Source organism: Lissotriton helveticus, chromosome 5_1, assembly GCF_964261635.1.
Source record: "Lissotriton helveticus chromosome 5_1, aLisHel1.1, whole genome shotgun sequence".
Taxonomy (NCBI): domain Eukaryota; kingdom Metazoa; phylum Chordata; class Amphibia; order Caudata; family Salamandridae; genus Lissotriton; species Lissotriton helveticus.
Genome location: NC_136065.1, coordinates 771,086,501 through 771,112,573, shown reverse-complemented (window position 1 = coordinate 771,112,573; position 26,073 = coordinate 771,086,501). Strand labels below are relative to the sequence as shown.

Below are 26,073 nucleotides of genomic sequence, written 5' to 3'. Positions count from 1 at the left end.
GTCCAACCTACCATCGTGGATTCTGCGAAAGCCCTAGGCATCACACTCGACGCCAAGCTCAACATGCAACAGCACGTTAGCAAAGCCACAAAAGGAGCTAATTTCCAAATCAACACACCAAGGAAACTTAAACCCTTCCTCCCTGCCAAAGACTTCCAAACTGCTGTACAAGCTTTAGTCATCCCTCGCATAGACTACGGAATTGTGGCCCTCAGCGGACTCCCGCTATCCACAACAGCACCCCTACGAGCCTCCCTGAACGCTGCCGCGAGACGCATTACTGGCTCAAGAAAACATTCGCATATATCCCCAGACTTAAAGGCTCTAAAATGGCTGCCTTTTGAAGCCAGAATACAGCTAAAAATTGCAGTTATGACACACTCGGCCGTGCACCACAAGGCACCCAACTACCTCGCTCAAAAGTTGTCTATATCAGGAGGTTCGAGATCCAATAGAAGTACAAAAAATCTACTCTTGAAACCTCGTAGATTCCGGAAGGAAAAAACTTACAAGCGCTCCTTCTCAGGAATGGCACCCAGGATCTGGAATGCACTCCCTCCTGAAATCAGGCTTATCTCCTCCACTGCACTCTTCAAGAAAGAGGTGAAAACCATCCTTCTGGCCAAGATCTCCTGAACTTTACAGGTGCTGGATCAGAGACTCTGCATCGCTTTGTATCATTGATCACCTTGTCTTTTGGCACTATACTCTTACTTGATTGTGACACTACCATGCTACTCTCTTACTACCGACCAATATATGATACACTCTAGTTTATTGAATAACCCTCCCGATGCCCCCACCCAGTGTTCTCTCTATCCTAAGAAATTGATATAAGCCATCCACACATCCAAGGTTTACCTGAACCCTACTGTAGTGGGATCAATGACCTGTGCCGTCTTATATTATTTGTTACCTGATTGTATATTGATATGTTTTCTGTACCTTACTGTTATCCTATTATGTTAGTGACTATTATACTGCTCCCATTAACTCTGTTCACTCCTGCTGCCCCTACCCGTCTCTGTGAAGCGCTCTGATAACTGTAAGGATCTTGTTCGCGCTATATAAAACTTTGAATAAATAAATAAATAAATAAATAAATAAATACAAGACCCTGCGCAAGGACCACCCCATTCGCACAGGAGGTGGCATAGTCATAGTTTACAAATGCACCCTCCGCATGACCACCGTCCAAACAACAACCATCATGGAGCACTTCCAGATCTCAACAAACCCTAAAACGACTCAGCGGAACCCTAATCTACAGCCCCTGCTCCCTTTACAGATGCCATCACCGACCTCATTGCAACCCACGCCCTCATCTCCACGGGCTACATCCTACTCCGAGACCTAAACTTCCACCTGGACATCAATGACGGCTCAAACACCGCCACCTTCGAAGAGAACTTCGCCAACATAGGACTGAAAAAACTAGTCAACACCCCCAAGCATACAGCGGGACACACACTCTTCCCAGTCCTTGCCGTAGGAAACAGTGTCTCCTACAGCCACACAACAGACCTTTTCTGGACAGATCACCCCTGCAGCCACTTCTTAAAAAAAAAAACAGTGCACAAGCACGCCCACCACCTCTCCCGCAGAAGCTGGAAAAAAGTCACCAAAGACCAGCTCACCTCTGCCCTCATCAGTACCCAATCACTGAGTAAGCCAGAAGCAAACATTGCAGCACGAAACCTCCACTGCTGGATCACGAACTGCCCCGACAAATTCGCCCCCTCAAGAAAGCCACAGAAGGTACATCAAGAAAGCAAGCAGTTTCACCCCTGCCCTCCATATCCATACCACTGGCATTTTGGAGCTCTTCATACCAGTTGTTTTCATCATAAAGTTGGGACAACCTGGTCACACATCAAAATTGTTATTGTCTACATCAGTGGAAAGAGATTGTACAAAGTTTGGGCCCTAATGTGTGGTAAGGGCAAAGTCAGAGGGAGTGCCTGCAGGCTTGGCTCCAGTAGAAACTAGGCACACCATCAGTCCTCTGGTGTCGGCACAGGCATCGATTGGAAGTCCCTGCTAGGAGAAGGCCAACTGCAGGCCCCTGCCCGCCAGAAGGAACCAGTAAAGTGCCAAAAATACACAATACGGCCACCCCTAAAGGCCTCCACTTGCCGTAACATCACCGACGGGCCAGTGAATTTGGGACTAGACTCTTAATCGGCTCAGATTTGGAGTGAAACCGGGAGGACAATTGACACCCTTATGTCCCTCTCTGGAGATGAAAAGTGCTTCTTTTTTGGACTTACCCAAAGACGTAAACTGGAACGAACATCTACTGCTGGCATGGGACCTTACTTTCGACTTCAACTAGTCACGTGGAAAAAAACATGACTGGCATTTTATGCGGCTCAGCTCATTACCTCCAGAGCGAACGACGCCCGATGCCGCCTACAAGGGGCGCAGGAGTACTGCTATGAATTTTCGGGATTAAGTCTGACACATGGGGAATATTCACACGGTGAGTAATCTGTCAGAAGTATCTATCAGAATAACAGTATAATTGCTATGGGTTCCTTCTGAGAAACTTTGTGAATTTCAAATTTCATCAGGCAAGAAGCTGATGGAGTGAAAAGATGTATACAACAGCTGAACATTAAACAAGTACACCTAAAATGTCATCAGTAGGAGGGTGGGTTTGCTCCAGGGTGAGAAGCAATAAATATTAAGCCTTCTGGTACCAGGATTACCATATGCATTTATTTGGTATCACCACGATCATAGGTGGTTATGTAATATACAGTAACCGGTTATGCAGTGACACACGAGTTTCCCACATTTTCTTTTAATAATTATTGAAACTCCAACCAAGCATGCAAGAACATACTATTTCCAGAATATGGCACATATAAAAAGTAATAAAACCTAAAGAATCATGAGGTAAACAAACGAGTCATAAGGGAAGTGTGTACAACAACTTAGGTAGGATACAACACAGGTGACAATATAGTAACCAACATTTTCTAACACACTTTTCTGGCATGTGAGCATAAGGGAAAAAAAATCATTAAAAAAAAAAAAAGAATTACATCAGAAATTAAGCCATCCTAATAATTCACATATCCTGAAACCGTGTAGGTTTAGTCAACATTTTCAAACATAAAGCAGTATCTGCGGGCAGCAACTCATTGACTAGGTGCATGGGTAGCCATAGTTACCTGGTTCAATTCCTCATCGTTTGCAACAGCTAGAAGAATATGCCTTGGTGTGATCCTTCCCTTTTTGTTGTCCCTGGCAGCATTCCCAGCCAATTCCAAGATTTCAGCTATAAGGGAACAGTTTGGAAAATATCATTAACAAGCATTGGTGCTGAAGCTATTGATGCTGAACACACCAAGATGTTATTTTTAAGAGTCTGCCCTATTGAGAGCAGTATATGAGGGCTGAGCAGAATGTTCTCAATGTGCACACCTGAAATCCTTCTGCTACCCATGAGAAGTGCCTTACACTTCCTCCCCTACATTCAGAGGGCAGCCTGGTGAGGTCTACTGGCTGGAAAAATGCCATGAAAGACTTACGACAAACAATTGACAGTGTTAGTAAAAACGAAAGTAGAATCTGAAATCTTGAGTAGGGCAGAAAGACAGCCCTCTCGCCTGAATCAGCTTGATACCCTTCCACACCAGTACATTACAAAAAATAAAGGTGGAATGGGCTCGGGATTTGACCGCTTGGATCCATTTGCATTCTGGCCTTATAAAGATATGTAGTATTCCAGAACAAAATAACCAAAAAACCTTATCAAGCAATACTTTAAGGACAATCAGCCTCTTGAACTCCATCTAAAACCTCAAGGCAATCACGGATATGTTTAAGATGCCTGCAGCAGGATGGCATTGGGGCTCTTTCAGATACAGAAGGATATATTTGAGGCATAATTTGAAATATATAACCAAAAACAAGTTATAATTATGTAATGCCACCATGGGGGTGTGGCCATAGTTACAAACCACGTAGTCGCCACGACCAATCTGTAGCCCTAACAAAAACCAACACATATTTTATCCTCTTTCTCGCTATCTCTTTTGGAGGGGAGGCGTCAGAGTTAGTTTCCTTCTTTGAAAGGGTATGAGAAACATGGCTCATGTGTTGATGTATGACAAGTGAGAGGTTGCGTGCGTGTACCCAAACTCATACTGGGGCACGGTTGGTAGAAGCCCCACCAATCTATCACCACTTTCTTGAAAAATTATAGTAGCATGTTTCCTTTACACTGCCTTAATATCTTCCAATCTAGTAAAAACTACCATCAAAACTAGTCATTGTGTGGTGCTTGGTTTAGCAACGACAAAAGAAATCATTACTCCAGTTACCTGCCAAATATTCGATTACAGCTGCCATATAGACTGGCGCTCCCATGCCTATCCGATACTTGTATGTTCCTTTCCTCAAGTATCGCATCATTCTTCCAACGGGAAAAATAACTCCTGCCCGAGATGATCGGGACAGTTTTGTTGTTTTCTTCTTCCCACCTCTCGCAGACATCTTTATGCAGTCGAGTGCTTGCCGAGGCCCAGATGAAGTCCCTCAATTACTGATGAAAACACTGCAAAGAGAAAGGATAACGTATCAGGTAAATCAGTATCAATAATAGTATGGTCAAATTGCTAGCAGTCTCAAATCTTTAGGATCAGTAGGTTTACAGCGAGAGGGAGCTTTTCAGTCCCGATAAGCGGTTTGTCTCCAAACCATGAGTGCTAAGAAATCTTGAACAAACAGTTAGTACGGAAAGATGGGCAGAGCAAGTAGAAAGTAAAAGGTTGCCAAAGAAAAACTAGCATTGCCTTTGATGGAGCAAGGACTTGTGTAAAAGAGACTTGCTCCGACGCAACATTCAATATATTTCTACATAGAGGAAGCTTGCCTGTGTTTTACTAACAAGTAACCAGAGTGTGATTAAAGATGGCTGCTAACGTGGGAAATTGTAGTGCGCATGCATCAGCTGCATGATGTCTAACGCTTGGAGGGAAAATTCTACGTCTGCGCAATAGTATAGAATATGGCCGCTGGAAACTCAAGTGCTAAGCATCTGCTTTGCAGAGAATTAAAACGAGTTATATACTAAATGCTAATGCATAAATAGTCTTTATAAGTAAATGGGATTAGAGTAGAGATAAGTGGTATACAGTGAAATCGTTTAATTTTGAAATTTTTTCTTTTGACCTCTATTAGTTCGTATTTCGGCCTCTGATTGATGCTAAAGTTTGGCACCCACATGATTCTTTCCGCATGTACAAAAGGGACAACTCTGAAACAGTGCACTCAATCTTGAAACTCGTCCAAGGACATTCTCCGCACATGTCCTGGAACCAGCTGATTATCCTGAAGATTCAATAGACAACTGTGAAATTGTATACATTGTTGTTGATAAAGTTTACAAATATGGGTGGGAAATAAAGCTTGGGAGAACAAATTAATGAGCGGGAACTTAAAGCAATGAACTTAAGAAAATGATTAGAAACTTAGCATGGTGTGATGATTATCCCCTCAGCTCGTCCAATCAGAAATAGGAGTTTCATAAAGTTGAAACATTTGGGGGTGGTACATGACATTAAGAAAGTATAATTGGGGTAGTTAGTTAGATTAGTTAGAGCGGTTGCCGCCAGAACCATGAGAGGCCGAGATGCTCTCTGAATACGGATTGAATACCTGAAGAAGCAGTCTTAGAATTTTAAAGCTAGATAATTAGAAGAAGATCACGGAAGACTCGAGGAGGTGTTCGAATTAGAAGAAGATTGCGGAAGAATCGGGGAGGAAAACAGATTTAGAAGATCATGGAAGAATCAAGGAGGAAGTTAGTGTCAGAAAGGGGTGAGACGCAGGAGTCTAATCCAGAAGAGGTCATCTGTCCTGAAGTCCTTGTCACCTGAACTTTCCAAGGGACCATTAACTCTTGGCCAGAGGGGTTTGATTTTCACACCATCCTAGGTAAATAAAAATCTGTGTATTGTGTCAATATACTTTTCTCTTTCTATCCTCTCTTTCCTGAGGTACTGGTTTTGTGAAATCTTGTTCTAAATTAGGTAAACCGATCATACCTCCTCAGAATGAAGGAGTTAACACTGATTTGTTTTGCTCGTATGATTAATCAGATAAACATTTAAAACTTTCCTGAGTGTGGTTATTGTAATAAGATAATTCAGTGAATGAACTTTGGTCATATCATCAATTACTTTTCAACTAAAATAGATCCATTGATATAAGAAAGGGCTTCAAATCAGAAATAGATTAGAGAATTGAAAAGCAAATTAATCTACAATTTTATACCTATAAATTGACCCCCAGCGGTGCTCACTGGCCTATATGAGCGAGTAAGTTTATGTGCCAAGATGAGTGTATATATATATATATATATATATATATATATATATATATAGTGATAGATGTTCGCAGGTTGATAGCCCGCTGGATCACCATGAACCTTTTAACGGGTGCTCCTCTTTCTCGCTTCGGTTTCACAATTCTACCCCTGCACTCTAACACCATTTATAAGTTGTAAATGACAATGTTTAGGTCGAGGCAGGGCAGCGCCTGCGCACTGTTCTGCGAGCCATGCTATATTGGAGTATGCACTTTAAGCCCGGTTTACTCTCCACCCATATTTGCCATTGGCTTGTGTCAATGTCCTTCGTAAATGCTGGCTTCTGATTCGTTATTAGGCTTGTTAGTCCCCTCCTTAGTACTGCCTTGTCTTCATTTGTAACCTCCCATGGAGACAGGCCCTTTTACTTTGGTTGTTACGCTGTAAATCTTTAGTCAGTAAGCACTAATTTTCTTCAATGAGTTTCTCTTACAGCAAAAGGGTCTCCCCATGCACAGTTGTGACCACTGGCTTGTTCAACTTGTAGCAAATGGGGAGCTCTTCAGAGGCCGTGGGAGACAGAAGGGGGCAACTCAGAGATAACTTAAGGGAGATCAAAGGAGCGTGATGTAAATGATGCTAGTTCTGGCGCGTTTATTATAAAAAAAACATCTATGTTAACCCGCTCAGTGTGTCCGGGGGGCGTCCGACACCACAGTGCTCATTTGCTTTGGACAGCTCCCGGCCGTCCTCGCACATGGCACAGGAAATCCCTCTGGTGCCCACACCAGAGGGATTTCTTTTCAGTCAAAACACCCTCTGGAGCGGGGTTTCGGGCGAGCGCGCCGTGCAAGATGGCCGCCTCTTGCTAAGGGGAGAGGAGTTGGCCTAACGGCTAGGGCGTTCGACTTCGGACCTGGGGATCTGGGTTCGAGTCTCGGTAACGGGCAAATCACTCAATCTCCCCATGCCTAAAATGAATGTAACTGGTGCTATGTAAAGCGCTCTGATACCCGATTCGGTTTGGGTCTAGTTCGCGCTATATAAAACTCTGCAAAAAAAAAAAAAAAAAGCTGCGGCAATTTCTGCCCGATAATGATGAATTAAAGATGCTTTATGGCTGGCATTTGTATTAAAACCAAGACTACGTTATTGAAGAGAAAAGCGGTCTGCACATTACATTTTTGTGCATTTTCTTCATGTGTGGCTGCAGCTATTGTAGGTGAGCTGCTCTACGGTGTGCGGGGTGCCTCTGAAGCAGGAATTCCTGTCAGAGGGGTGGAGAGAAGATTAGGAAAGTGCACGGCTGAGGCCTGGGACACTCCCACTGTTGGTTATAGCTGCTGCACTCTGCTTACTTTAGCAGCATTTCTCTATCAGTATTATTCATTTAAATATTGCTCTAGAATGCTCTTTTTTTCGCAGCATTTATTTTCTTGTACTTCTGGAAGGCAAGCAGTCTCACAATATGTCTACCAAACGAAAATCTCTCCTCCACCAGTTAAATTTAAATTAGTGGATATTAATGAGCCTTCATTATCCACTTTACTAGAGGAGTTACAAGCGGTGCGTTCAAATACAGACAATATTGCAGCAGAAATCAAAAATTTACTTAGATATGGCTGGTTTTTCTATGAAGGTTTCTGACAATGCAATTAAAATTCAAGACAATAAAGCTAAAATTAACCATCGTCTGCCTAGTGCTGCCAAAGTTGAACCAATGAATAAACTATTATTAGAATTGGAAAATTGCATTAGGCAATATAACCTGCACATTTTTAACCTACCAGAGGATGTGGAAGGTAATGATTACAGGTGTTATTTGGAAAACCTACTTCCTGGTCTTTTGTGCATTACATTTCCTGAAATTTTTAGATTGCTAAGGAGCACAGAATCCCTTCTCATCGCAATCAAAGAGATGACAAGCCTCGTCAAATAGATTTCAAGGTGTTACATCATCATCTAATTTTAATACAAAAGGCTGCTAGAGATATCCCTTTGTTAATGGTCAATGGGAACAAAAAAATTATCCATCAATACTTTGCTAAGGACACAGTCAATAGTCGTAAAGAATTTGCGAATCTTCGTCCCAGGTTGAGGAATGTAAATGTACAGGAATTTATATAGCGCAAATCACCGAGCGGTTTCTAAGCGCTTGCTTAGGGAACCCGTCCTGGTATTCCCCTGTGAGATAACCCCGGCAGGGTATCCGCAAGGTGAAAGCCAGGCATCCCGCCGCGAGGGGCCGTTGTGGAGATTAAGCAAGCTATTGCCCAGAGTCGCAGAGTGTGAACCCGTGAATCTAGTAGGCACCGGAGCGAGAATTGTCGAGTCCATGGACATTTTAGGACTCAAGACCCCGCCGAGCCGGGAATTGAACCCTGGTCCCGGGCTGACTTCTGCTGGGTATAAATCTCTTCTTGGGAGTGGTACATGGTGGTGTTGGGTTCCTTGGTATGGGAGAGGATGAGCTGGGTGTCATCGGCATAGGAGACTATGTTGAGCCCGTGGTTTCAGATGATGGTAGCGAGGGGGGCCATGTAGATGTTGCAGAGGGTGGGGTTAAGGGAAGATCCTTCAGGTACTTTGCATCTTGTCTCCTTCAGTTCTGAGAGGTAGGGCGGGAGTGTATCTAGTCTAGGGCCTTTCCTCGGATGCCGGCGTTGTGGAGTCTGGTGGCTAGTGTGCCGTGGGAGACGGAGTCAAACGCTGCTGATAGGCTCAGGAGGATGAGGGCTGCCGTTTGGCCCTGGGTCGAGAAGAGCGCGGATGTCGTAAGTGTCGGTGGGGAGACAATCTCGGTGCTGCGGAATCTAGAATGAGAGCTGTCTGGAACATTGTTGACTTAGATTAGGCACGCTAGCTAAGTGTTGACAGCTTTTTCGATGACCTTGGCTGCGAATGGAAGCCGCGAGATGGGGCTTAAGTTCTTGAGGTTTGTCTTGTCTGCGGAGGGTTTCTTGAGGATGGGGTTGACTTTGGCATGCTTCCAATTATTGGGGAATGTGGGGTCTCGAGGGAGCAGTTGATCGTTTGATATAGTTCAGGTGTGATGGCTGTGGTGGCCTTGTGGAAGATGTTGGGCGGACAGGGGTCTGAGGGTGCTCCGGAGTGGATGCTCTTTATGGTTTTTACGGTGTCTTCTGTCGTGAGTAGGGTCCAGGTGAGAATGGTCTGTTGGGTTGTGTTGCTGGGGGTGGGAGTTGAGGAGGTGCACATGTCTTGGACGAAGTGGTCGTAAATTGATTCGATCGTGAGGCGAAAGAAGGAGCGGAAATGTTGCAGAGGTCTTGGGATGGTGAGACGTCTGTTTCGCCGTCGGCTTTGGAAAATTCCTTTATGGAGAGGAGTTCCTTGGAGTTGTGGGTGTTTGAGAGGATTCGGTCTTGGAGGAGTTCTTCTTTGTAGCTTTGAAGAGTTAGTGGTATGCTGTGGTGGCTGTTCTGTAGGTGTTGCGTGTATCCGGGGTTTTGCTGTTTCTCCAACTCTTTTCAAGTATTCGGCAGGAATGCTTGGATTCTTGGAGTGCTGTGGTGAACCAGCTTGCTTCCTTGTTGTGTCGCCCAGCAGTCTTCCGGAGGGGGGAAAGTGGAGGTTGCTTGCCGCGGGATTGGCTTCTGGCGTGGTTGGGTGTGGAGAGCTGGTGAGGGCGGATGTGAGATGTTCTTTGGTGGCTTTGTTCCAGCTTCTGCATGGGAGACGGCACGTATGCTTGTGTGCGATGGGTTTTCTAAAGGAGAAATGGATGCAGGGTTGCCAAGTCCATAGCAGTTCCGTGGTGTTGCTGAAGAATAACAAGACTACGAGTTGCCATACAGCTATGACTTAACTCACATAGTTAAACATCTTTTGTTTCCTAATGTAATGAACACCATAGATAGATATGGTGGACAGATTTCACGTTTTCTAGTTGTTGGTAAGACCAAAAAGAAAAAAAAGCATACTCTTTGAGCAAGAAAATTCAGATTCATATTGTAAACAAAGTAATATTTATTATACTTTAAATTATGTTGGCTTCAAATAACTATAAAAATGGGTAATTATAAAGTAAAAGTTCAGGAGAAAGACCTACATTCACAGGCAAACTCAGCCATCAACGTAGTAATATCATGTATGAAAAGTGTAAAGATTGGACTACATTTTCAAAGGGTTTAATTTCAGAGAAAATGCTGCAACAAAAAAAACTACAAGAGGATGTCTTAATTTGGCCCATAGTGGAAGTGCAAACAGAAAGATGTGAGCATTCTATTACATATCCGCTGTACTCGCTGAAAACCCTCTAGGCTTTCACCTAGACGCACACTATTTAGTTTACAGTTCTCAAAAGTGATATTATAAATGTATAAATCATAAAAACTGAAATATTATGAGGCTTAACATTCAGGAGGCATAATATATAGATAATTGGCCGATGAGTGCTCTGTCTCCCTGGTGGAGGTTTGATAAATATTTTCGTGAGATGCCACTCTGATAAAGAGAGAACCCGTCTTTTAAATTGTTTGATGGCTAAAGTGGCAATTGGTGGTGGACTTTCAAGTGACCGTCAGAACCGAAATGGTCCCAGAGGACTGACATACCAGCTGAAAGAATCAGGACATTCCTTAATGGACAAACATTGTATGTTCTGATGCTAGAACACCTGTATGGTTGGGCGAGGGTTTCAGATCTTTTGAGAGAGTATCAATTACAACATGGGGAGTTGTGAATGACCGCAGATAATTACAAATAAAGAGCTTTATGGACATGCGACCTGCACCCACTAAGGGGAGATCTTTGTTTACTATAATATGAATTAGCCGGTCTGCATGTGTTCAAGCTAAATTACTAGGGGTAAAAGACTTGGGGTGGCAGACTCCAAGATGGCACCTGCAAAATCATCCAAATCTTGGTAAGTGTCCACTACCCCGAGATAATGCATTCAATAGAAATGAAGCACAGAGAATAAAGAATGTAATTCATGACAGCATTATTTGACCAACATTGAAAAAGGCACGTATGCCGAAACGAGTCTGTAGGGTTAATAAAACAAGGTCAGCAACCAGATGAGTGCACTGTCTCCCTAATGGATGTTTGGTGATGAGCACCCGCCTTTCAAAGAGTTCAAGGCAATTGGTGGTGGAGATATATATATTTTCACTGGGAAATAAACAAGTTAAAGTAACGTTCAAGTTTGGTGAATGTCAGTCACATTACCATTTTGAAAAAGAAAGAAAAAAGTTCACCAGTTACAGTTAGCAGAACAAACTAGAACTTGCGCCCCCACCATGCACTGCTTATGACCTCACATATTACATCACTTATGCCGGGTGTCAGGGTCCTCTTACGATTTTCATCTTTTTTTTCCATTTAGGACAGTGGACCAAGTCCCACAGTCCTGTAATGGCGGTCAGCAAAATGTTTCTCATGTTCCTAGTGCCAATCAGAACCCTCGCACCCACAGGAAAAAAAAGAAAGCTTGTTGAAACCACCAGACTTCTATTTTTTAAACTATCAGTCCCGTAAGCTTCTCATGTACACAACCGTCCGTATATACACATTTATTTAACGTTAATTTCTCAAATCTACTGAACGAATTAACACCAAACTTCGTGTCCATCCGTTCAGCAGTTTATACGGTAGGGCTTTTTAAAGAAGTCTATGGAAAACGCATGGAGATTTTGACTTTTGGGAGCCCTCCTCTTTTTCTAGGCCCTTGCGCTTGATGGATCACCCAGAAACTTTCCATACAAAAACCAGGCAAAAAAGGAGCACTTTTGAGATGCCTAAAATGGAGCCAACTTTATTAGCAAAACAAAAAGCATTTTCTATGGAAATGCTGACCTAACTATAACTACACAGTGGCGACCACCACTGGGAGACACACCCACACAAAAAACCAAAAGGTTCCAGAGACACTCACTTATTACCCAAGAGAGCTTTCAGCGGATAGTCCAGTATCTTCTGAACCACTACTCTAAACACCAATGACTAAAATAAAAGGTCTAACTGTATAGGCTAGTCTATTTCAAATAACACCATTCGTGAAACTGCAAAGACGTTTTAGTGCAAATGTAGTGGTTTATGTAAAGCTGACAACATACAACCAGTAGAGGGGTATTGGCGGACAGGCCAAACTGGCAAAAAAAAAAAAGCATTATGCTGGTAACAGTGCTTTGTTTTGAGCTGTTAAAAAATAAGCGTCAGTAAGCCACTCTCCAGTGGGCAATCATGGACATCTTTGGTCATTTATATCCTGGCTGGGAGAAGGTGTCAAAAGGTAAGGCACCAGATATTCTTCAAACCCCTCAACCCCATTTCAAATAATCTGGATTTATAAAGCACATAAAACCAATGGTCATCGAAGCGCTGTCACAAAATAAGGCACCAGTGGGACTGGGGATTTGCCCTAGCAGTAAAATTGCATAAATAGCCAGGAAATCACCCAGGGCAATGCAATTATGAAAACGACCAGGTTTTTGCCTGCCTACGACAGATTGAATAAGAGTTCAAGCTCCTAATATTTTCTGGAATAGTATTCAACAACCTGGGCAGCTGCTAGAGAAACTTTGCCCCCACCAAATCTAGTTGTCCAGAACCTGGGCACTATCAGACCTCTTTGCGTTGCCGATCTCAGAAGTCTGCTAGGAGCATACCAGCTGAAGGCTGCCCCAAGGTAACATGAGCCTTGCTTATGGAGAGCCTTATATACACACCACCCCCTTTTGTACCGCTTTGTTCGCCATAAGTTGGCAGGGTATGCTCAGACTTGAGTCCCTTGCTCACTTTGCCACTGGATTCAAGCAAGCCAGGCTGAAATGCCAGAAACCGGTCCTAGGAAGCTTGTTTCCGGTCCAGGAAAGGCATGGCTTGGCAGTTCGGGCTGGACTGTTCCCATGAGGCACAGGGTCAGACTGATTTGCATATGGCCATGTCTGAACTAGGGTGGCAGAGTGGGCTAAAGTACGGTGATGGATTAAACCCAGATCTGTTGACTGGCTGGGGGTGTTTGATTAGTTCAGATGCTCCGTCCATCACCACCCCCTTTTATACCGCTTTATATACCAGGCACAGGGCTTTAAAGGTCAGTTTCCTCAAGGGGAGCCAGGGAGAGTTCAAGCCCTCCCTTATAGAGATGTGACATCCATAAGTATTTGTCCAAGGACAACTCACCACTGAAAGACGCAGTTATGACAAGTCACTCAATGTATTGTATACAACGAGAGTATAGAGACAGTGTGAAGAAGTCTGATGCTACTCCTAGGGGGCGCACACGGTCGCTGCCTTTGATACAGTGTCCCCATACAAACTTGCTCGAAAGATGGATATCTCTGGGTCTCGAGGGAACGGCCTTAGCTTGGATACCATCTTTCTTTAAGGATGGTGCGCTTCAAGTCTTTTCAACCAAGCTGAGTGCTAAGCCCCCTTCTTTTTAACCTCTACATTCACCCATTGGCAAACATAGTACAAAACTGTGGCTTGACCCGTTTTGCCTATGCTGATGACACCCAAATTATCTTATCTACCATCTGCACAGGATCATGGACCATCTGATCTTAAAGTGGGCTTGAGTCAAGTGGCAATTTGGAGGAGTGCTAACTCTCTCAGGCTCAATGGTGATAAGACTGAGGTCATAGTCCTGGGTAGGAACCCCCAACATTGGCCGGACTCCCTAGGAGCTCTTCCTAATCTGTCACCCAAGGTTACGAACTTGGGCTATATTTTGGATGAGAATCTCTCCATGAAGCCTCAGGTGTCTACGGTCACCTCTGCCTTTTTTGCTGTGCTTAAATGAGTGAAGATATGGACAATCGGCCAAAGGACTGTGATCCAAGCTCTAATCCAGTCCAAATGAGACTATGGCAACATCTAGTATTTGGGAATAGATTAAACTCCTACAAATGGTCCAAAACTTAGCAGCTGGTCTGCTGTTCTGGCTTAAGATGCACACTTTCGTTTCGCATCTCTTAAAGTATAATTGGCTTACTGCCACAAAGTATTCAAGGCACTGTGCTATATGTTCAAGGCTAAAGCCAGGATTGGCCCACAGTATATTCAGGACCTAGTGAAACCCTATTCCCCTGCACAAACTCAGATCTGCAAACCAGGCTTTATGCACTGTGCCTGGGTTACAATTGGCCCAGATGGGAGGGCGTTCTTTTGTGGACCTCCCTTTCTGAGTCACAAAAAAATTTACTTCCCTTTGTATTTCCGCAAAGGTTTGAAGACTTGGTTGTACTAAGTGGGTATTCTGGCCTCTTTTTGTCTGGATCTGTTTGTATTCGGTTGGTGTTCTAGTCTCTCTTGATATGCTTAGCGCCAGGAAATGAGGATATGGTGCGAACAGATTGAGCATAACCAAGATAGCCACACTTCCCTGGTCAACTTAACGGAGAATATAATCAGCCACAGCAAGCAGTGCAGATACAGTAATGTGGTTCCTCGTAATCCCATTTTGGGAGGGGTCCAGGAGTTCATGATCGATATAAAACGGAGTTTATTCCTGGTTAATATGCTTCTCCAGGATTTTTACGCTGGGGAGGCAGCAAGGAAATCAGTTTGAGAATTTAAAAATCTCCCTAGTCCCTCTTAGGTTTTTTCTTAAGAGGATACTGTGGATACAGTTACACGTGAGTAAGCCTAACTGACCAGAATAGTTTGTTTGGCAATCATGTATTTGACTGCATTTTTTTTAAATCAGAACATAACTTACCTGCAATGTACAAATAAGTCTAGAAATATTTAAACATTGCCAGTGTAATAGAATAGTGAAAAATTGAGATCGGGCTGCATTAAAATGTTTGAAGACCACTGCCTAGAGAAAGGTCTTAGTGAACAGGTGAATGTATTGTTATCTACTACTAGTCATTCATTACAAAGAGACGTCCAAGGAAACTGATCAATAGGTCCTAAAACTAAACTATACACTGCTATCACTGTGGAGTTTAGTCTCAATGAACAGTTGCTGCAAAGCCCTACCATACACATACATCAGCAGGGAACGTGTCAGTGTAGAGGCTAGCTGGTTGCTGAATAGAACCCTTACTTTAAAAATAGAATTACAGATCAGATAACATGTAACAAATAGTATCACTCAGTAGAACATAAAGAAATAGTAATTTAACTTATGCAGTAGCTTATTATATATATTTAAATCTCAAAAACGTATAGTAAAGACTTACACTCACCGGATGATGTCATCAGTGATGTCACTGACCAGATCATGAGTGAAGTGATTTGAGAAGTCATAAGCAGTGCATTGCAGGGGCGTATGTTATTGTCAGCTCAGGTAACTAAGACTGCTGAATTTTCTATGGTTTTAAATCTGAACAAAACTATAACTTCTCTGTATCCTTTGTTTTTTCAGTGTATTTTTACCATACATTAATCCAACTGCAGCCGCGCCAGGACAGCCAGGCCCTGCGGCCAAACCCTCGCTTGCGGCCAAACCCTCGCTTGCACCCAACCCAGTGTTGCACATTGCCTTTGGCATTATACAACGCAGGCTGGCCGCAGGGCCTGTGGCCAACCCCCCAGGCATGAAGCCTATGCAGCGGTGCAAGTGTGCCTGTGTGGGTCTGTAAGTGGTTCTCGGAGTGGATGAATCAGTGAATGTGTATGTGGTGTGAGAAAGTAGGTCTGCGAGTGGATGAATCAGCGAGTGTGTGTGTGTGGTGTGAGAAAGTAGGTCTGCGAGTGGATGAATCAGTGAGTGTGTGTGGTGTGAGAAAGTAGATCTGCGAGTGGATGAATGAGTGAATGTGTGTGTGTCTGCGAGTGGATGAATGTGTGTGTGAGTGAGTGTGTGTGTGAATGTGTGTGTGAGTGAGTGTGCTCTTTCCTCTCTCTCCTCCTTCCCTCCTTCCCCCCTCCCCCAAATGTCGTCAATGCTATTTTCTTAAGGACTTGCCTACCAGCCAGTGCAAGCTCTCTGGTTGGAAACGCAACTACTGTTGGTTTAGCAGGAACTTACATTTGACTTTTCAGTCATCCACTGCTTACCATCGATTGTTTTTACTTGTTAGCTCGTTTCTTACTGGATGGCATTCCTTGCCCTTCTTGTGTTAGCCTCATCCCTCGAGCACAGCCTCTTAACCATTCCTAAGCATGGATGACTTGTATTCTCCCACTGCTCACTTTTAGTCAACTACGATCTTTGTTTGAGCATTTCATACATTTGAGTTTTACTTCTGTTCTTTGTGCACCTTTCGCCATCGCTGAATTCCGCCTTCCCAATAGTCCCCTACACATGCCTACAAAATTAGGATTCCACCAACAGAAGCTGGATCGTTGTGCCTTTCTTCCCCAATGCTAAATATTACCAGATAAAAAGCATTGCGTTTTTTACCAATGCTGTTCAGCATAGACAAAATAAAATGCATGAGTCACAGTTGGTGGCATCGTCAACGGAGATTATGGATTATCTGGCAGACGTGGCCATTGCCTGGCTACCGGATGCGCAACATGACTATCTGTTGTTGCCAATCACTATAGAAGAGGTCACAAAAATTATTAAATTGTTGCCGAATGGTAAAGCCCCAGGTGCAGACGGGTTCACCTGTGAATTCTATAAGACCTTTGTGGACCTGATAGCCCCCACCTAGTCGCGATGTACGGGGATGCATTTGATAAGATGGTACTCCTTAAGAGAAGCTGTACTAATTGCCCTCCTTAAGCCTGCTAAGGACCCCGAAAGCTGCGATTCCTACAGGCCACTTTCACTTCTTAACGTGGACTCTAAAATATTGGCCAAATTGCTAGCTACGAGATTGCAGCCCCTCATGACTAACCTGGTCCTCCCGGACCAGTCCGGTTTTATACCAGCTAGGGAGACTACGCACAACACTAGAACATTGTTCCCACTACCTGATTCCTAGCACAAAGGCAGTAGCGGTTATGTTAGATGCTGCCAAAGCATTTGATTCCATAGAATGGTCGTATCTGCTGACAGTGCTACGGAGAATGGGCTTTCCCCCTATATTTATTCAGTGGGTTCAATTACTGTACACAAAGCCACTGGCTCATGTTCCGAGGCAATGGTTATATATCTTACACGATACACATAGCGCGAGTGACAAGGCAGGGATGCCCTCTGTCCCAGTTATTATTTGGACTGGCGCTTGAACCCTTAGCGTGTAAAGTTAGACAGGGGCATCACTACTCGGCTCTACAGTTTCCACAAAGACCCTTACATATTTCCCTATATGCGGACGACATGTTGCTTTATGTGTGTGACCCGGAGCAACACTTGGCCCCCTTTTACGTGAGTATATTAAATTTGGGAGGCAGTCATGTCTACAAATTAATTTGGCAAAATCTTTAATTATCCTGCTAACTGATACCACGCTCCCACACCCCACAGGATTCCCTTTGGAATGGCAAATGGACCCAGTAAGATACTTAGGGGTTTGGTACCATCATGATCCAGAGATCGTCATTAGGACTAACTATGGTAGAGTGATATCCTCACTAGACAAAAAAATTAGTCGCTGGATTCAATTGCCTTTATCTCTGGCAGATAGAATAGCCATAGTGAAAATGGTAATCTTCCCAAAATTCCTCTACCTTTTCAATAATATTCCGACCCCCCCACCAACCACCAACCCCACCCACCCCTCCCCCGGCAGAGGTTTTTCGCAGGTTGTCATCATTAGTGATTAAATTGATCTGGGCGGGTAAGCAGGCTCGTATAGAACTGTAAGCTTTAACTCTGCCATATTCCAGAGGTGGCTTCAGGGTGCCCGATTTTTTTGCTGTATTACCTGTGTGCTCAAGCGCAATACACTACCTACTGGTACCATCAGATTCCCTATTTAACACACACTGCTATAGAAGAAGGCAATGCTTTACCAATCCAATTGACGGCGATCATCCCTCACTGAAGGCCGCCACTGCACTCCAAAGACATTAACACTATCGATGCTATAAATGCGGCATGGCACAAGTTAGGTAGTCTAGCGCGTAAACTGCCCTTCTATGCCCCTGCATTACCACTGCATCACCACCCTGATCTTTGTTACTGGTGAAGAGGTAGGCATGGGACTATTACAGCAGGTTCGGGATTGACACCATAGGAGATCTTTATCAAAATGGGGTATTTAAAACATCACAGGATCTGACTTATGTTAGCAACCAAACACTACTGTTTCGCTTCACATATCACAGACTTCAAGGGGCGATCAAGAAGTTATATCCGGCGGAGCCCCCGCAATTGAACACGTTGCAACTGGTTATATCCTCCCCTAATAGCACACATTTAGTATTGCGGCTATACAATATGGCACAAGAAGAAATTGCCAATACCACAAACAGAGCGCTAGCAAGATGGAATGAAGTGCTGGATATTTCGCTTACGGATGCAGAGTGGTAGACAGCCTGCTCCCTCACTGAAATGTTGACGCCAAACGGCAATTTGAGGATACTGCATTTCAAGTACCTACATCAAAACTTATTATACCCCAGCTAGGCTTTATAACTATGGCTTACATCAGGATGCGGGTTGTAAACGTTGTGGAATTGACATGGCTGACTTTGTACATCTTGCATGGTACTGTCCAAATGTGCGGGAAAACTGGGTAAAAGTTTCTAAACTATTGGGGGAGACGGTTGATATTCAAATCGAATGTACTGTACGCACCTGCTTACTGGGGCTTCTGAGAAATGTATGTGCAACTAAACGTACGTTTTGTATGGTTGCTTTGCTCCTTGCCAAACGCAGGGTTTCACTATGTTGGGATAGCAAAGATACACCTCAAATTAAACAATGGCTCCGTGACATGGCATACTGTCAAGACACATTAAAAACTTATGAAAAAGAACTCCCCATCAGATCACGGCCAAGAGACTACTGGAAATATTTAACTACATATTTACTTACAAATCCAATTACTTAAATGTATTCACTGAATGTGTCCATCAACTTGTTTTTGCAATGTGTGGTAATCTTTAGGTTCTCTGTTGGTGTATACTTATAATACCTGGATGACGGATGCTGTAGTGCAATGGTCCGTAACCTTGATTGCTATTGATATGTTCGGTCTTTGAAAATGTCAATAAAAAGAATTTAAAGACAGAAAAAAAAGTGGAGAAATTGCTTTCTCCCTCTAAAGGGAACAACTTTGTTTTAGAAATGTTTAGGAGGAATTTTTTTGCATACCGGTTTAAAGCATTTAAGTTTCTTAGTAGGCCTATGGAAGTGAGATGCATTATTACTACACGGTCGGCGTACATTAAAATATGTATGACACTTGAAGCTATTTTTGGCAGGAAATTATTATTGGACAGCACCCTGGAAGGTCACATATAGATGAAAAATAAAATGGGGGCTATAACACAGCTTTGCTTTAATCCATTCCTTGTAGGTATTAACCCAGTCAATCCCTTTTCTACACTCCACACCATGTTGCAGAGTGTAATGATTACATAATGGTAAGTAGGTTGTTCGGTATGCCAAGCTTCACTAACTTAGTCCAAAGGGTTGGCCTATCTACGAGATGAAAGGAAGTGGTAAAAATCGACAAAAACACAATATACAACCTGCTGCTTTAATACTACATTAATGTTTGCAGGGCCGCAATGTTGTTTGTTAGAGTGCTGTGGACGAAAGCTAGCCTGAGTCGTTGGAATCACTCCTGAAGAGAATAGCCAGTCATTCAAGTGTTCAAGTACACATGCTGTCGATAATTATTGGGCAACAACCCGGTAACTTTTTTAAGATGGGAACCCCGATATTCACCTGACATGATTTTGGGATTCTCCCGCTGGAAAAACAGTGGGAGAATAAGGGGGCCAAAAATTTGCTCTAAACTTCGGGATTGCTTTGGAACACTAACTGGTGATGTGCAAATGATAATTTTTTCTGAAACCCAATTTCCAAAGATGGTTTACATTCTATAAAGTTTTATCAGTAAAACTGCATGTTAGTGCGAACGTTTGTGACCATTTCAATTGAAAATGTGCTGTCTGTAAATTACTCTGCGGTACCACGGCATATGTTAGTAATATATTAATTAGAAGTGAGTTTTCACTCAAACTGAGAAACTTTCTTGCCCCGGCCGTAATGGCAATGCTGTTAGTAACTAAGAGGCAAGTCAGGGGGTCATGTGTACCCTAGATGTGCGCTAGAGTTTTTATATATGGAGTAAATATTTAGCCCATTAAATCAAACCAATTTGTGTTCTTGTTATTAATACTGGATACAGCGCGGGGGTAAAAGGAGCAAAGATGGCGGCAGGCTAGGCTGCTGCACTAGCTCGATGGCGTGATCTGATGATACCCCCCTGATGAGTAGGAACACCCCCCTGTCCCAGTCCTGATTGGACTTACAAGAGATGCATCTGGAGAATAGAGCGGAGCGGATACATCGGTGTAAAATAGTTTGAGGCCACTGCAAGGGTAGCCGCCCTTACCTGCTACTGGCGGGCTTGCTGGGCTCTGTCCGGTTGTGGAACGAACCGCGAGCGGAGTATCTCGTTGGGTGTACAGCTGGAGGAGCTGTGTGCGGGCGGTGCGGCGATGAAGCCGAAGGCCCGAGTCAAGGCTGTTGCGCTGGGAACAGCAGATGATGTCTCTCCTGCGGGCAAAGTAAACAGCATGTCGGCGAAAACCTCCCGTGAGCTGGAGGATGGTGCCGCTACTGGAGGAGTGACTACGCGACAGCCCGGGCGATGTGTGCAGACTTCGACCCGGAAGGACCTCGCAGGAAGAGGAAGGCCCCAGCAGCCTCCGGCGGGTCCGAGCATCATGGAGATGATGGCAAGGAGCCAAAGGAAGCAACAGACGCAGGAGATGCCCGGCGGTAAGGAAGAACAGCCAAGAGAAGAAACACCCGATGGGATGCAGGTCGGACTGGCAGCAGAGGAAAGTGAACCTGCAAGTCAGGAGCTAGCATCAGAGCCCCGTGCCCAGATAACGCCTGCAGCCGAGTTGATGCCCGGAGAGGATTTGTTGACTATGCCAGATACTCCGGTAGGATCAACAGAAGCCCCCGGTAAAACGAGAGTAACTTTGGGAGTGGAGACTAATACTCTCTGAGAATGATGAGACACTGATGGGGTCACAGATGGGGATAACAAGTGACAGCTGTAGTGGAATGGGGGGAGACAGCGAAAGCCCGCAGGATACAAGCGGCAGGAATTCTGCTTCAACGTTAAGGAAGCTAGCCAATTCACTGACAAAAACAGTTCGAATAGAGGGGGGGGGGGGCACAAGATTTAAACTGGGACTATACAGCCACTAGCCATTTGGTAGGAGACAAACTCGGAGAACCTCCTAATACGGAATCAGCAACTACGGCAACCTTGGACGCAATACTGCAGTCTGTTATGGCACACCGGGATGAATCTAAGCAGGATAATAGACGATCCCAGGCTGCTATTCGGAAGAGTCAAGGGTCGGTGCGCAAAATAGCCAAAGTATGCCAGAGATTTCGGATAGGTTAACAGATCTCGAATCAGGAACGAGCAATATTGAGACAGATGATGGCAATGCAGCACCAGACTACTTCCCATGAGGCCAGACTTGTGGATATGCAATGGAAACTTGAAGATCAGGAAAATTGCCAAAGAAGAAATAACCTGAGCTTTCTGGGAATCCCGGAAGAAAAAGGCGGGGCGGATATCTGCCATTATATGTTTGACATGCTAGCTAAAGCATTTCCTGAGATCGAAGGATGGAACTGGGACAAGGAAGTCAACGTGCACACCGGATCCCAATAACTCAGAAACAACAGCCTGGTGTCACTTCGAGACCACGGGCTGTGTTAGTTTTCTTTGGGAACTATCTCCTACGGCAAAGTATTTTTGAGAAAGCAAGACCAGATCGCAAAAGGCGGGTGGGGGATATCGAATTCTTTACGAGACCGGACTTCTGTCATGTGACTGTGGAGAGACGGTGGAGGTTACGCCAGATCAAGTCCCTTTCAGAAAAAGGGTGCGCAGGCATTCCCTTTGAATCCCGCAAAACTAAAAATAGTAATTGGGGATACTGTCCGTTTTTTTACCTCAGAAGTCAAAGTAAAAGAATTTTTGGATGAGCTAAGTGGGAAAAAATAGGACGGGTAGGCTAGGTTGTAGATTTAGGTAGCGTGGTGAAATAGGGGATGTGGAAAGGTACAGGGGGTGGTATGGTATGAAGAATGGTAGTAATATAGATGGCCGGACTATATGCGGTGGGTTATTAGGCCCCTTTAGCACACTTTGGGATACATGGACTACCTAATGACTTGATTATGTGATTATGGTAGAAACGGGGGGGGGGGGGGGGGAAGACGGGACACCAGGATTACGCCAAGAGCTGCAACATCACTACTAGACTATGGTCTAGAGGCTTTCATGGGTGGGTTGAGGGTTGGGTGGGCTGGACGAGGGAGTTTTGGGTCAGAAGGGTGGGGGAGGGGTGTGGGGGGAAAATGGCCATTTCAGGTACATGGTATCGAATAGGACTAGAAATTTGGATAATAAGGGAATGAACAGAGGAAAGAGGGTGGAAATATTGAGATGGTACAATGTTATAAAAATGAATTATCTACAGATTTGCTCAGTTAATGTTGCAGGCCTAAATGATAGGAATAAAAGAGCAAAAGTTTTTGAAACTTGAGATTTTTAGTCCCAGAAGTTATCTGCCTACAAGAGACTCATGTATCGTGGAACAATCGGGGTATCCTTCAAGTGATAGGATATGATCTAGCAGTATGCTCTTTACAAACCTCAATGATTAGAGGAGTAGCAATATTTGTCAAGCGGCAAGTAGGCAGCATTAAACGGACGATGTGGATAAATGGGGAAGGTGGGCCATTGTATCATTAGGTATTGGTGTAACTATAGTGACTGTGTATGCCTCAAATCAAGATGGCCCAGAGCTATGGGATGAACTAGATCTACAACTTGCTGCATGGCCAAACTCAGTAATAGTATGTGGCGATTTTAATATACATTCTGAAAGTTACAATGTGGAAGGGCGGAAATATAAGGGGAGAAAGCCGAAGGTTAACCAGGCTATAAACAATTTGAAGGCTAGTCACGGCTTGATGGATGTGTGGGTAGCCAAGAAGGAATCTGACCCTGGCTATGCGTTTTTTTCATACCCACATCAAAAATATTTCCGGTTAGATTACTTCTTTGTCTCGGCTAACCCATTGGGGGGGTCAGAGATTAATAAATTGCCGCAAACTTTCTCGGATCATACTCCGCTTATGCTCAAAATAGTGGGCCAGGGCCTGGAAAAAGAACCCCGCTCTTGATCGTTTGACAGGAATCTGCTGACAGATGAGAAATTTGTAAAACATATTAAAGAATGGGTTAGAGGATTTTTTAAAATTAACCGGCATAGTGACTCACGCATAACTGTGTGGGATACGTTTAAGGGGTGCTTAAGGGGTGAAATAATACGTTTTGTGGGTCGACAACAGAAAATGCGGAAAAAACTGGTTACTTCCCTAATGATCAAATTAGCACAGTTAGAAACAGAACATACTAGATTAATATCTCAGGGGGAGGGCACTAGATCAAAGGCAGTTAAGAATCAGCTAATAATTACTAGAGCAGAGATGAATAAGGTGTTTCAAACGCAGGTAGCTGAGAAATATCAAACGTACCGAAAAGAGATGTATGAATATGGAGAAAAAACAGGAAGGCTTTTGGCCCTTTGGATCAGACAAACAGCCAACAGGAATAATATAACTGAAATCAAAAACACAGAGGGGCAAATGGAAACATCTTCTGATAAAATATTGAAAGTTTTTAAGCAATATTACGGCAAACTATACCAGCAGGCTCCCTGTGATGATTTACCAACTGTTGAAAGGGAGTATACACAGCTTAGCCAGATAGATCTTGATACACGTTCAGACCTGGAAGGTGAGATTACATTGGAGTAGACTATCTTAGCTATAAATTCTCTCTCTTCAGGAAAGGCCACTGGTCCAGACAAAATACCATTAGAGCTAATCCCTGACCCATGGCTATTCTGAGAGGAAGTAGGAAAAAATGTCATGTAGCCAGGACAGCTAACAGCCAGCAAAAAAGCCCTGGACGCTTTTGTGGAATTTATGTCCTCCGTGGACTTATTATAAATCTTTAAAAATCTCATAATAGTGTGTGGCCCAAAAAGAACTAAAACCAAGACCTTTAGTTTATAAGGAAATATTGTGGGAACAGTTTCAAATTTCTACTACCTGGGAGTTCTTTTTAACAAGCAGCTCAAGTGGGATCCTCTTAACTTTGATGGTGCAACATGGTAATAGGGCGCTGGAGGCTCTTTTTTGATTCGCAGCCAAGCTTGGGCAGAAACCAATTCAAGAAATGTTCACAATTTATATAGCAATTTATGGTGTGGAGGTTTGGGGTTATGGGGACTGTTCTAAGCTCCAAGTTACTGAGAACACCTTCCTTAAGAGATTTTTGATGGACCCACAGGGATCTTCAACTTCGCTTTGTGATTCCAAAGTGGGGCTTAACCATTTAGAAGACACCATTTAGCTTGCACCCCCACTTTTATGAGTAAAAACGTGGGCACTGATTATTAAATTAAAAGCACATCTTTTAGTGAAGTTTGTTTTTTAATTTCCGGTCTGAAAATGACACTTTTAGAAGGTTGGCATTTTTTTTTACTTAACCAATCTGTGCCTCCGCATGTCTCTAGAATACACATCTGGGTTGGATGACAGTTGGGCTTCGTGAATTCTCTCTAGACAGTCAAACAAAGAGAGCTGAGGTGAGCTTCGCATATCCTGATGGCCAATCACCGGGCTGATGAGCCTTCCAGAGCTTAAGTGTTGAGAGGAGCTGACGGCTGCACCTGAATAGGGCTGTGCCTGTCCCTACAAAAAGAAGTCTCTACCACGCTGTAGTGTGTCTGGAGCCAGAGTAAGGAAGGGCAAGGTGTCTTCACTACAAACACTTTTCTTTGAAATCTCCCTACTTCAAAGGCTAAAATGGGTATAAGTACTGGACCCCTGACAACATATACTCAACAACACTCCTGAACGGAGGACATTCTGCCAGGGAGAAGAGCGGTTGTGCTGCAAGGCGGGACTGCCACTGCTGTTTGCTTTGCAAGGTTAGCCTGCTGCTTCTGTCCTGGGAGTGAGAGGACTGGACTTTGCTCTCAACATCCTGCTTTCTAAAGTTTCTCAAAGGCCTTCAGTTGAGCGTGCCTCCCGTTGGAAGTCTCAGGGACATCAAAGACTTCACATGTAACATCTTGGCTCCTCTGCTGAGAGCCCTACTTGCCAAGTGGGGCCAAATCCAGTTCCTGGGCCCTTGGAAGTGAGTTTCAGTGCTGCCAGAAGAACCAGACAAGTGATTCAGAACTGGCTCCTGTTTGCAACTCTGACACATGCCACTGTTTGCGCCAAAGCGGAGGTTCCCACTCGACGCAATGACTGCCACTTACAACATAGGCTTCAACAACCAACACTGCAGTGCCGTCAAAGAACCGCCATGGCTAGAGTCCTGAGCACCGTGCCACCAACTTCCGCGACGTATCACTTTGCCGCGGCCCAGTGGTTTGGCGTAGACTCCATGAAACCAAAGCCTTGCGGCTTGACTAACAACACCTCATCGACGCCGCACAGCAGTAAGGAACAGTGTGTTTTTCTTTACAACTGCTGCATCACCTCCCCTGTGCCCTGCAACGTCCCCAGGCATCAGTGACTGTGTACCGCTGCATTACTTGCTTCAGTGCCTCCTCACCTCCTAAGTGAAACGCACTATCCTCAAGTGCGGACATTCCAACAACCTTCTAAACAAGTGTGGAGTACTTTTACTGTATTTTCA

The 26,073-nt window shown here is 44.1% G+C and overlaps 1 protein-coding gene across 1 annotated transcript in view; it reads right to left on the bottom strand.

Annotated features, from left to right (window-relative positions):
* Positions 1-26,073, bottom strand: part of MACROH2A2 (macroH2A.2 histone) — an 82,378-nt gene that overhangs the window by 42,628 nt on the left and 13,677 nt on the right. Inside the window, exons 2-3 of the mRNA XM_078643242.1 lie at positions 4,335-4,567; positions 3,180-3,286 (exon numbers count right to left, since the gene is read on the bottom strand). Of these exons, the coding sequence (XP_078499368.1) occupies positions 3,180-3,286; positions 4,335-4,506 (279 nt within the window). The 5' untranslated portion in view covers positions 4,507-4,567. The remainder of the gene's footprint in view (positions 1-3,179; positions 3,287-4,334; positions 4,568-26,073) is intronic.